General features: G+C 45.6%; 1 protein-coding gene across 5 annotated transcripts in view; it reads right to left on the bottom strand.

Moving 5' to 3' along the window:
- The window catches only part of PPT1 (palmitoyl-protein thioesterase 1), a 38,306-nt gene extending 30,794 nt beyond the window's left edge, over positions 1-7,512 (bottom strand). For 3 of the 5 annotated variants that reach the window (XM_021706524.1, XM_021706523.1, XM_008073171.1), the window contains exon 1: positions 7,261-7,512. In XM_021706524.1, the coding sequence (XP_021562199.1) occupies positions 7,261-7,384 (124 nt within the window). In that variant the 5' untranslated portion in view covers positions 7,385-7,512. The remainder of the gene's footprint in view (positions 1-7,260) is intronic. The other 2 variants (XM_021706525.1, XM_008073172.2) reach the window with 2 other exon arrangements.
- Between the last annotated feature and the right edge of the window lie 5,050 nt (positions 7,513-12,562).

The raw sequence follows: 12,562 nt of genomic DNA on the forward strand, positions 1-12,562 counted from the left end.
CCACATATAACACTATGTGAACCTGTGCTTGCTACTTCACTTCCTTCTGCTTGGAATTTGCCCTCTAATATGCTTATGTATGGTAGTAATGAAACCCAGTTACAGGCCTGTTGGAGAGTAAAACCAAAGTACTCTTACTTATTTCTGGATATACTTTTGCACTTTGGATTTCTACTTTAAGGCGTCGATTTCAGTGTCCGGCAGACTTCAATGGTAAAGTATACATTGGGTTTGTCAAACACTGTGGTTAGCGTTCTCTGCTTCTCACTATTTAGCATTTCAGAGAGGGCTCTGGCACCAGTGTCCCTGACAGAAATATTTTTTACTGCTAGACATTAAAATAAATAGTATAGATTTTGAAGGTTTTGTTAAATCATGGAAAATTAATAGGAAATTTTACATTAGGCAAAAATAAGAATAACTTATAATATACAGATTAATCATTAAATATTATAGAAAACAGTTAGCAAAACTATTTCTGAAATCATACACTTCTTATCTTGATGTAAGCTTTGTGAAGCACGATATGCATCATGGAATTTTGATTGTTAATTGTTACCTTAAGCAAAAATCTTTTGTGAAGTACGTTATGCATCATGAGACCTGTAAGCCCCCAGCAGGTATTTGTCATACTGCTGGAGGTTATAGAAAATGGTATATAAGCTGGAAAAAGTTTGAATAAAATTGGACTCAGTCCTGATCAGACTGATCCCAGAAGAACTGCCTCCGAGTGGTCTCTTCTCGTCGTCCTGATTCCCTGGAGCAGGTCCAACTCCCCTCAGGTCGGGCTGGACCCCTACATGACAGAGTGAGACTCTGACTCAAAAAAAATAAATAAAAAATTTGAAAAAGAAAATGTGCTAAGTGAAATAAGCCAGATTCAAAAGGTCACATATGATATGATTCATTTTATATGATAAATCTTGAATAGGCAAATCCTCTGGGAGACAGAAAGTAGGCTGGAAGCTACCAAGGAGTAGCAGGGAATAAGGAGTGATTACTTAATGGGTATGGGTGTTTTTCTGGAGTGTTGAAAAGTTTTAAAACTAGAGAGAACTGTTGGTTGCACAACACTGTGAGCACACCAAATGCTACTGAATTGTATGCTTTAAAATGGTTAACTTAATACTTCAAGAAAGGGATTGGCAGCGACAGGATACTGCTGGGGTAGGGGGAGACTCAACATCAATAAGGGTATCTGATCTCAAACCAGGCAAAGTGTGGACCAAAGGGAGGCCCAAACTTAACCCGTACGATGTCCACTTGTATACCTAATCCTGAATTGCATCCCACATCTTTAAAATAAAATAAAATTAAAATTAAAATGGATAAAAATTTTAAAAATGGTTAACTTATGTTATATGAATTTTACCTCAAAAAAAGAAAAAAGAACTTTTTTCTTAGCTCCTGTTCAACAATAACAAGCTTCAAAAGTCCATACATCCTCAGTGTAAGCTGAGGTTAAAACAAAAAATGGGCCAGGCCCGGTGACTCACGCCTATAATCCCAGCACTTTAGGAGGCCAAGGTATGAGATTGTCTGATCCCAGAGGTTTGAGACCAGCCCGGGCAACTTGATAAGACCTCATCTCTACAATAAATCAAAAAATTAGCCGGGTGTGGTGGCGAGTGCCTGTAGTTCTAGCTACTTGGAAGGCTAAGGTGGAAGGATCACCTGAGCCCAACAGATCAAGGCTGCAGTAGCTGTGAGCATGCCACTGCACTCCAGCCTGGGCATCAGAGATGCCAACCAAACAAAACAAACAAACAAACAAAAGAGGCCCAAGGTAGCTCAAGCCTATAATCCTAGCACTTTGGGAGGCTGAGGTGGGAGGATTACTTGAGTTTGAGACCAGCCTGGGCAACTTGGTGAGACCTCGTCTCTACAATAAAAATCAAAAAATAAATTGGGCATGGTAGCGTATGTCTGTAGTTCCAGCTCCTTGGAAGGCTGAGGCGGAAGGATCGCCTGAGCCCAGCAGGTCGAGGCTGTGATGATGGCCATGAGCGTGCCAAGCACTCCATACTTGGCACGCTCCAAATCCAGGTGGGCGACAGAGTGAGATCACAACTCAAAAAAAAAAAGGAGAAAAAGCCATATAATATAATTGGGACACCAAACTGAAAAATAAGCAGAGGTGCACATTTCCCTCTTTTATCATAGGGGACAGTTAGGGTTAAAGATGCAAAGATTTTTCTTCAGGGCCAGGACTAGGGCGAAGCAAAAGAAGAACCTAGGGCACAAAATTTAAGGGGGCATTCACTCCCAGGTTCACACAAGTGCTGAACCTGAACTTGTATGAACTTGGGAGTGAGTGCCTCCTTAAATCTGTACCCCAGGCATTTCCTAGCTTCACCCTGGTCCCAGACCTGTTTCTTTTCCCAGTTCAAGGAACCAGAACTAGGAACAGGAAGCAAACTGGCCACCGAGTGGGAGAAGTGGACTGAGATCACTTCTCATTTTGAACTTAATCATCCTATTTTCAACCTGACAGAAAGCTTAAGAACCAGTTTGTGGCCGGGCTCGGTGGCTCAGCCTGTAATCCCGTGTCTTGGGAGGCTGAGGTGAGTGGATTGCCTGAGCCAGCGGGTTCGAGACCCACCTGGGCAACTTGGTGAGACCTCATCTCCACAATAAAACAAAAAATTAGCCGTGCGTGAGGCGGAAGGATCACTGGAGCCGAGGAGGTCGAGGCTGCGGTGGCCGGGAATGGCCACTGCACTCCAGTCTGGGCAACAGAGTGAGACTCCAACTCAAAAAAAAAAAAGAACCAGTTTGTAAAGAAGAAAAGCTGTGGCCTGGAGAATCCTCTATTTTTTCTCGTAACAACATTTACCATACTGAACTGTAACTGCTGGTTACTTAACTGCCTCCCCTTGTAAACTGACCATGAGCTTTGGGAGAGCGTGAAGCCCCTACGTTGTGTCATCTTTTACCTCACTGTAGTAACCCCAGGGCCTGGCACAAAGCCATGAAAGAATTTATTTACACTTGCTGTCTCAAATTCCTCTCCAAATACTTTTTTTTTTTTGAGTAAAAGTCTTACTGTTGCCCAGGCTGGAGTGTAGTGGTACACTCACGACCACCACAGCCTCGACCTGTTGGGCTCAGGCAATCCTTCCACCTCAGTCTTCTAAGTAGCTGAAAGCACAGGTGCACACCACCACACCCGACGAATTTTTAAATTTATTGTAGAGACGTGGTCTCATCAAGTTGCCCAGCTGGTCCCCTGGATTCAGGCAATCCTCTTGCCTCTGCCTTCCAAAGTGCTGGATTACAGACATGAGCCACCATGACCGGCCAAATACTTTTCTTTAACCCATTCCAATAAAGCTCACTCTCACCAGTCCCCCAAATTGCTTCTGTCAAGATCACGAATAATCTTCATATTGCTAAACCCAGTAGTTAATTCTTCGCCCTTATCTTCCTTGACCTATCAACAAGATTTAATAGAGCAGATCACTCCTTTCCTTTTGAAACAATGTCTTCATTTGGCTTCCAGGACAATGCACTCTCCTGTCCTCCCTCCACCTTGCTGGTTGTGTTACTGTCTTTGCTGGTTCCTCCTCCTTGCCTCCATTTCCAAATGTCTCCAAAGAGTGCCTCAGGGCTCAGTTCTCTGTGGACACTCATTCCCTAGGTAATCTAGCCCAGTCGCAAAGTTTTAAATACTAGCCATATGCTGTAGGCTCCCAATTTAAAATCTCCATCCTGTATCTGTCCTAGAATCCACACTCCAAATGCTTCTACATCTCCTGAATGTCTTACAAGGGTCTCAAATTTATATAAGTCCAAAAGCAATCTTTTGATCTTCCTCCCACCCAATGTTTGCTTGTTCTATAGGCTTTCCCACCATGGTAAAATGACTATATCCTCCTTGCAGTCGTCCAGGCACAAGCCTGTGGAGTCATCTTTGGCTTTCTCTCTCAGCCCACATCTGATTTGTTAGCAAATTCTATAGGTTCTATCTTTAAAATACAAGGGGCAACCCAAAAAACCTAGGATTTATTTATAAAAAACTGTGCATTTATTTTTACACGTTTAAACTTCAGACACCTTCAAAGTACTCTCCATTTGATCCAATACACCTATTGAGATGCTTCTTCCACTGCTCAAAACAGTTTTTGAACTCACCCATTTGTATGCCTTTTGGTACTTCTGCTGTTTTTTGTTTCACCTCTTCCACATGGGCAAAATGTTTCCCTTTGAGGATCTTTTCTTTCTTTCTTTCTTTCTTTTTTTTGAGTAGGAGTCTCACTTTGTCACCCAGGTTGGAGGTTTGTGGCACACTCCCAGCCACCACAGCCTCGACCTGCTGGGCTCAGGTGATCCCTCCACCTCAGTCTTCCAAGCAGCTGGAACTACAGGCACACGCCATCACGCCTGGCTAATTTTTTGATTTATTGTAGAGATGAGGTCTCACCAAGTTGCCCAGGCTGGTCTCAGGCAGCTTCTCACAACAAAGCTAGCTGGTACACTGATGCCAATGGGTTCCTACAACACTCACCTAGCAAGGGAAGCCTGTACTAAAGGGGCCCACCCTCCAAAAGATAATTCTGAGTTTTCTGGGGGGACCCCCTTCTAGATCCAAACTTTGACAACTTCTCAACACCTCTACTATTGCTATACAGTTCCAAGTCACCATCATCTCTTGTTTAAGTTATTGCAGTAGGCCAGGCACAGCGGCTCACGTCTTAAAAAAAAAAAAAAAGAAGCCGGGCTTGGTGGCTCAGCCTGTAATCCCGTGCCTTTGGGAGGCTGAGGTGAGTGGAATGCCTGAGCCCGCGGGTTCGAGACCCGCCTAGGCAACTTGGCGAGACCTCATCTCTACAAAAAAAAAAAAAAAAAAAAAATTAGCCAGGCATGGTAGGGCACACCTGTAGTTCCAGTTACTTGGAAGGCTGAGGCAGAAGGATCGCCGGAGCCCAGCAGGTCGAGGCTGCGGTGGCCAGGAGTGGCCACTGCACTCCAGTCTGGGTGACAGAGTGAGACTCCAACTCAAAAAAAAAGAAAATGTGAGTCAGAGCATGTTAATCATCTATTCAAAAAGTGTCCCATCTTCGTCTAGCCAAAGTCCCTACATTAGTCCTAGTAAGGTTCAACAATCTGTACCCTCCCTTCCCCCCTCTAACCTAAACTCCTAATTTCACTCATTTCCATGAATGCTCACTCATTTCCACCCACACTGATTTGATGATGTTCCTTAAACGCATCAGACATACTTCTGTCTTGTGGCCTGTAGAAGCACTGTTCCTTCTACCAGATAGTCATATGGCAACTTTCCTCACCCACTTCAGGTTTTTGCTAAGATGTTACTTTCTCAAGAGCTTCTTTCCCAACTTTGCTCTAAAAAGCCCCCAACTTCAGTGTCTCTTTTCTTGCTTAATTTTTCTCCATTGCTCTGATTACCATTCGACATATTATGTCTTACTTATTTAGAGCTCTCTCTCCCGCTGGAATAAGTGCTAAAAGAGCAAAGAATTTAGTTTTTTTAGTTCACCACTGTTATGTGACACATACGGGGTGCCAAATAGACACATTTTAAGTATGATGTTCACAAATATGTATACTTTTTTGGGCACCCTGTACAGTTACATGTACACTGGTTGAGCATTCCTAATTCAAATATCCAAAATGCTCCGAAATCGGAAACTTGTTAGACACCAGCATGACGCCACAAGTAGAAAATTCCTCTCCTGACTTCATTAGATAGATTGCATAAAATTATAAAAAATGTTTTGGTTTTTTGTGATCTCTTTTTTTTTTTGAGGTGGAATTTCACTCTGTCGCTCAGGTTGGAGTACAGTGACACACTCATGGCCACTTCAGCAGAGACCTGTTGGGCTCTGGTGATCTTTCCACCTTAGTCTTCTAAGTAGCTTAAACTATAGGCAAGTGCTACCATGCCCAGCTAATTTTTGATTTATTGTAGAGACGAGGTCTCGCCTAGTTGCCCAGGCTGGTCTTGAACCCACAGGCTCAGGTATTCCACTCACCTCAGCCACCCTAAGTGCTGGGATTACAGGCTGAGCCACCGAGCCTGGCTATAAAAAATGTTGTATAAAATTACATTTAAGGCAAGCATGGTGGCTCAAGCCTGTAATTCCAGCACTTTGGGAGACTGAGGCGAAAGGATTGCCTGAGCCCAAGGGTTCAAGACCAGCCTGGACAACTTGGTGAGACCTCATCTCTACAATAAATCAAAAAATTAGCTGGGTGTGGTGGCACGTGCCTGTAGTTCCAGCTACTTGGAAGGCTGAGGCAGAAGGATCACCTGAGATCAGTAAGTCAAGGCTGCAGTGGCCAGAGCGGGACACTGCCCTCCAGCCTGGGCGACAGAGTGAGACACTGACTAAAAAATAATTAATCAATCTAATTAATTAATTAATTAGAATTACATTCAGGCTATGTGTATAAGATGTATGTATATGGAACACAAATGAATTTTGTGTTTAGACTTGGGTCCCATCGCCAAGATATTTCATGTAGATGCAAATATACTGAAATGCAAAAAAATCTGAAACACTTCTGGTCTCAAGCATTTCGGATAAGTGATAACCCATAAATGAACTGCAAGTGCCTAACAAATCCTGTTCGGTGTGTGAAGGGATAAATGGATAGATACAACGGTCAGGCTGGGCATTGTGGCTCACGCCTATAATCCCAGCACTTTGGGAGGCCGAGGTGAGAGGAATGCCTGGGCTTACTGGGTCAAGACCAGCCTTGGCAACTTGGAGAGACCTCGTCTCCACAATAAACCAAAATATTAGGCGAGCGTGGTGGCGCACGCCTGCAGTTCCACCTACCTGGAAGGCTGAGGCTGAATGATCACCTGAGCTCAGCAGGTCGAGGCTGCGGTGGCCATGAGCGTGCCACTGCACTCCAGCCTGGGCGACAAAGTGAGACCCCAACTCAAAAATAAAAAAATAGATACGAATGTCATGTAGCCACATGCCTGACCAAGAGCCAGATCCTGTCCCCTGTCCCCACTACTGCGAGGATTAAACAAGGACAGCACGTAAAACCCCAACGCAGTGCACAGCTCTCTCCGGGAGCTCACCAAAAGACGGCTCCTTCCCTTGCTCCTTTCCCAGTGCAGAGTAGTTCCCAATCCCCGGCCCTCAAATCCTAAGGCGTCGATCCAGCCGGGTGCCGTGGGACCACTGTCCTCGCCCTCCACACCCGCATCTGCAGACGCGAACCCAGGCTGGCAGGAGAGACAGTCGCCAGACCCTTTTGGTCCTCGTCTCACTCACTCACCCATCCCATGCCAGATCACCAGCGGCAGCGGAGTCGGCGGGTCGTGCTGCCTCGGTGCCCCAGCAGCGCCGGTGCAGGGCAGGAGAGCGACCGCCAAGAGCCACAGGGAGGCGGGCGACGCCATCTTGGCTGTGTCACATGACCGCGGGTAGCGACGCCGGGAACCGCGCTCCGCACGCCTGGGCGTGGCGCCGGCGGGGACCGACCGCAACCTCCGCTCGCGCTCCGATGCCCCGCGGGGTGGGCGTGGCCCCCCGGCTGCCTGCGAGGCCACGCCCCCGAGTGAGGTTCCGCGCACTGGCAGATCGCCCGCCACGGTGGATCAAAACAACTGCCAACATGGATTCTCCGTTTACTGGGTGATATCAGGCGCTCTGATACGTGCCCTTTAAACCGATTTGATCTTCAAAACACTTCGTCACATTTCTCCGCATCCTCCAGGTGCGGACACTGAAGCACTGAGAATTGGGATAAGGTGCCAAGGTCACAGAGATAGCCGTTGTTGGGTTCAGACATTGTTCTTCGTCACTGCCCTGTACAGCCTTCTGTGGAAGGAAGAAAGGAAGGTTTCACCTCGCTATTAGAAATGATTGAAGTGCTCGCTTTGGCAGCACGTATACTAAAATTAGAACGATAACGAGATTAGCACGACCCCTGTGCAAGGATGACACCTATATTTAAAAATGAATGAATGAATGAATGAATGAGTGAGTGATTGGGGCCGGGCGCGGTGGCTCACGCCTGTATTCCCAGCACTTTGGGAGGCCGAGGTGAGAGGATTGCCTGAGCCCACGGGTTCGAGACCACCCTGGGCAACTTGGCGACACTTCATCTCTACAATAAATAAATAAATAAGCCGAGGTGGTGGCGCGCACCCATAGTTCCTGCTACTTGGAAGGCTGAGGCAGAAGTATGGCCTGAGCCCAGCAGGTCGAGGCTGCGTGGCAGTGAACGTGCTGTTGCACTCTAACCTGGGTGACAGAGTGAGACTTTGACTAAAAAGAAAAAAGAAATGATTGAACCTGCCATAGTACCAGCTACTGGGAAGACCAAGGCAGAAGGAGAGCTTGAGACCAGAAGATTGAGACCAGCTAGTTTAGGCAGCACAGCGAGACCTTGAGCCCCTTATCTACAAAAAATTTAAACTTATTTGCCAGGTGTGCTCCTTTATTCCCAGCTACTGGGGAGACTGAGGTGGGAGGATCCCTTGAACTCAGGAGTTCAAAGCTGCAGTGAGCTATGATTGCGCCGCTGTATTCTAGCCAGGGCGACAGAGTGAGACCCTGTCTCAAAAAAGAAAAAGAAAGAAGGAAGGAAGGAAAGAAAAAGAAAAGAAAGAGAAATGGAAAAGGAAAGCCGGGCGTGGTGACTCCTGCCTGTAATCTCAACACTTTGGGAGGCGGAGACGAGAGGGTTGCCTGAGCCCAGAGGTTCGAGACCAGCCTGGGCAACTTGGCAAGATCTCATCTCTACAGTAAATCAAAAAGTTAGTCAGACATGGTGGTGCATGCCTGTAGTTCTAGCTATTTGGAGGACTGAGGAGAAAGGATCACTTGAGCCCAGCAGGTGGAGGGTGCAGTGCCCATGAGTGTGCCACTGCACTCCAGCCTGGGCGACAGAGTGAGACTCCAACTTAAAAAGCATAATTATAAAGCATTACACAACACAGCATACAGTTTTGTTTTAAGAAAATAAGCTTATTGTATATTAGCAATTTCTTTTAACTTAAGACCTATAAATATAAATTATTTCACCAATCTTCTGAAGTAGCTTCAAGCTTCTGTGATTATGGCTTCTCTGGTTGAAGTTTCTTGCCTTTAATGAATCATCTATGATTTCTTTAAAGGTTTCTTTAAAGTAGAGCAATAACTGAAACAGATTTATGACACAATTTGAATGTAAAATTCTAGATAATTATAGTGTTTTCACTCACAGATTTCTCACCTAGACTTATTCTAACAATTTGTTAGCAACTTGCCTTTTGCAAGCCTTTCCAAAGCATTCTGCATCGTTTTCACAGAAACATTTCTTTTATCTTTATACTCATTTCATGTTTTCAAAAATTGAATTAAATGACAAAAGAAAATATTGCCAGGCACAGTGACTTATGCCTATAATCTCAGTATTTGGAGAGGCAGAAGCGAGAGGATTGTCTGAGCCTACTGGTTCGAGGCCAGCCTGGGCAACTTGGCGAGACCTCATCTCTACAATAAATCAAACATCAGCCAGGTGTGGTAGTGCACGCCTGTAGTTCCAGTTACTTGGAAGGCTGAGGCAGAAGGATCACCTGAGCTCAGCAGGTTGAGGCTGCTGTGACCATGAACATGCCACTGCACCAAAGCCAACCTGGGCAAGAGTGTGACTTTTGTTAGGGTTAAAGTCTGGAGGCGGCACAGCACCACCTAAGCCAGTGTGCTGGAGGTGCGCGCTGGTAACCAGAGATCTGAGTAACACAAAGATTTGCAACACACCAAGAGATGAAGAAAGAAAAGATTTATTTAAGAAAAGATCACTTCCACTGACAGGAAGATGAGTGTGACATTGAAGGCTGGGGAACTGGATATATTTAAAGCTCTTGGAGAGAAGTTTGGATCAGGGAGCTTGTTTAAAGTTGCACTTTTTGATGTAGATAACAGAAATCACAAGTTTTGTGTCTTGGCATCACCAGGACCTGGTATCTCATGACTCCAGGTGGTGGACTGGAAGCCAGTCACAGTAAATTTATTAACAATACATCAGTGCCAGAAGCACAGATGCCTCCAGTTGGATATGATTTGTAGACCTTGAGGAAGAGAGGGAGTCTGCTTTATCATTACTACAGGCAGATACTGGTCGTGTTTGAAGGAATCTGGGTTTCTGAAAAGACAAAGTCAGCAAAGTTAATCTTTATCTAAAGTATGCGTTCCTCCTGGACACAGCTTTTACTTTCTCATTATTGTGTTAAGATTTAGGAACAAAACAAAGTGGCTCCTTGCTCTCAGTCTGTCCTTTCAACTCCAACTCAAAAAAGAAAGAAGAGAAAATATCACTGGAGCTAAGCATGGTGGCTCACACCTGTAATCCCAACACTCTGGGAGATGGAGGCGAGAGGATTGCCTAAGCTCAGGAGTTCGAGACCAGCCTGAGCAACATGGCGAGACCTTCTTGTCTCTACAAAAAAATTAAAAAATTAGCCAGGTGTGGTGGCACATGCCTGTGGTTCCAGCTACTAAGAAGGCTGAGGTGGAAAAAGGGTCATCTTAGTCCAGCAGTCGAGGTTACGGTGGCTGTGAGTGTCCCACTGCATTCCAGCCTGGGTGGCAAAGGGGACTCCCACTCCAAAAAAATAAAAAAAAAAATCACATTGGGCGTGGTGGCTCAAGCCTATAATCCCAGCACTTTAGGAGGCTGAGGCAAGATGGCTGCCTGAGCTCACAGGTTGGAGACCAGCCTGGCCAACTTGGAGAGACCTCATCTCTACAATAAATCAAAAAATTACCCGGACGTGGTAGTGTGCGTCTGTAGTTCCAGCTACTTGGAAGGCTGAGGCGGAAGGATCACCTGAGCCCAGCAGGTCAAGGCTGTGGTGGCCGGGAGCGTGCCACTGCACTCTAGCCTGGGCAACAGAGTGAGACTCCAACTAAAAAAAAAAAAAAAATTACTCATATAAATGAATAGAATAAGCCCCACTGGCATTTGATAGGCAGGTACCTAAAGGAGAACTACCCAGGAGTAAATCTAGCTATGATTAGCATCCTTTGGGCATCAGTAAGCAGATAAGTACGTTTTAGAATAGGGAGAGTAAGTTAAATAGGGACTACAAAAGTAACATATAGATGGTTGCACAATTCTATAAATTTAATAAAAATCAGCTGGGCTTGGTGGCTCAGCCTGTAATCCCACGCCTTGGGAGGCTGAGGTGAGTGGATTGCCTGAGTCCGCGGGTTCGAGACCCGCCTGGGCAAATTGGCGAGACCTCATCTCTACAATAAATCAAAAATCACCTGGGCGTGGTAGCGCGCGCCTGTAATTCCGGCTACTCGGAAGGCTGAGGCGGAAGGATCGCCGGAGCCCAGCAGGTCAAGGCTGCGGTGGCCGGGAGCAGCCACTGCACTCCAGTCTGGGCAACAGAGTGAGACTCCAACTCAAAAAAACAACAACAACAAATTTACTAAAAATCATTGAATTGTACACCAAAAAAGTGAATTTTATGGCATGTAAAATATACTTCAGAGCCGGGCTCGGTGGCTCAGACTGTAATCCCGCGCCTTGGGAGGCTGAGGTGAGTGGATTGCCTGAGCCCACGGGTTTGAGACCCGCCTGGGCAACTTGGCGAGACCTCATCTCAGTAAATCACAAATTAGCCGGGCGTGGTAGCACGCGCCTGTAGTTCCAGCTACTTGGAAGGCTGAGGCGGAAGGATCGCCGGAGCCCAGCAAGTCGAGGCTGCGGTGGCCGGGAGCGGCCACTGCACTCCAGTCTGGGCGACAGAGTGAGACTCCAACTCAAAAAAAAAAAAAAAAAAAAATTTATATATATATATATATATATATACTTGTATGTATGTGTATATATATACTTCAATAAAGCTGTTCTTTTAAAATAAAGACATTGGTGTATTTATTTATTTTTAGTGATTATCGCTGAAAGGTCAGAGCATTGTCAAGAAAAAAAAGAAAGAAAAATAAATATATAAAGATCTGGGAAGCTGGACATGGTGGCTCACCCTAAAATCCCAACACTTAGGTGGTCATGGAGGCAGGATCACTTGAGCCCAGAAGTTCAAGACCGGTGTGGGCAACATGATGAGATCTTGTCTCTATAAAAATTCAAAAAATTAGCTGGATGTGGTGGCTGGCACCTGTAGCCTCAGCTACTCAGGAGGCTAAGGAGGAAGTTTCTCCTGAGCCTAGGAAATAGAGGCTCTGGTGAGCCACGGTCATACCACTGCATTCCAGTCTGGGTGACAGAGTGAGAGATCTCACCTCAAAATAAATTAAATTAAATAAATAAAAATATAAAAATAAGTTTCTTCTAAAATTAAATACTAATTTTATAACATGAAAGATCAAAGCAGACTGGGCACAGTGGCTCACGCCTATAATCCCAGCACTTTGGGAGACCAAGATGAGAGGATTGCCTGAGCCCATGGTTTCAAGATCAACCTAGGCAACTTGTCAAGACCTCATCTCTACAACAAATCAAGAAAAATTAGCCAGGCGTAGTGGTACGTGCCTGTAGTTCCAGTTACCTGGAGGGCTAAGGCGGAAGGATAACCTGAGCCCAGCAGGTTGAGGCTGCAGTTGGCCGGGAGTGTGCCACT

This window comes from Carlito syrichta, unplaced genomic scaffold, assembly GCF_000164805.1.
Source record: "Carlito syrichta isolate Samal-C Ts95f unplaced genomic scaffold, Tarsius_syrichta-2.0.1 Scaffold315709, whole genome shotgun sequence".
NCBI lineage: Eukaryota > Metazoa > Chordata > Mammalia > Primates > Tarsiidae > Carlito > Carlito syrichta.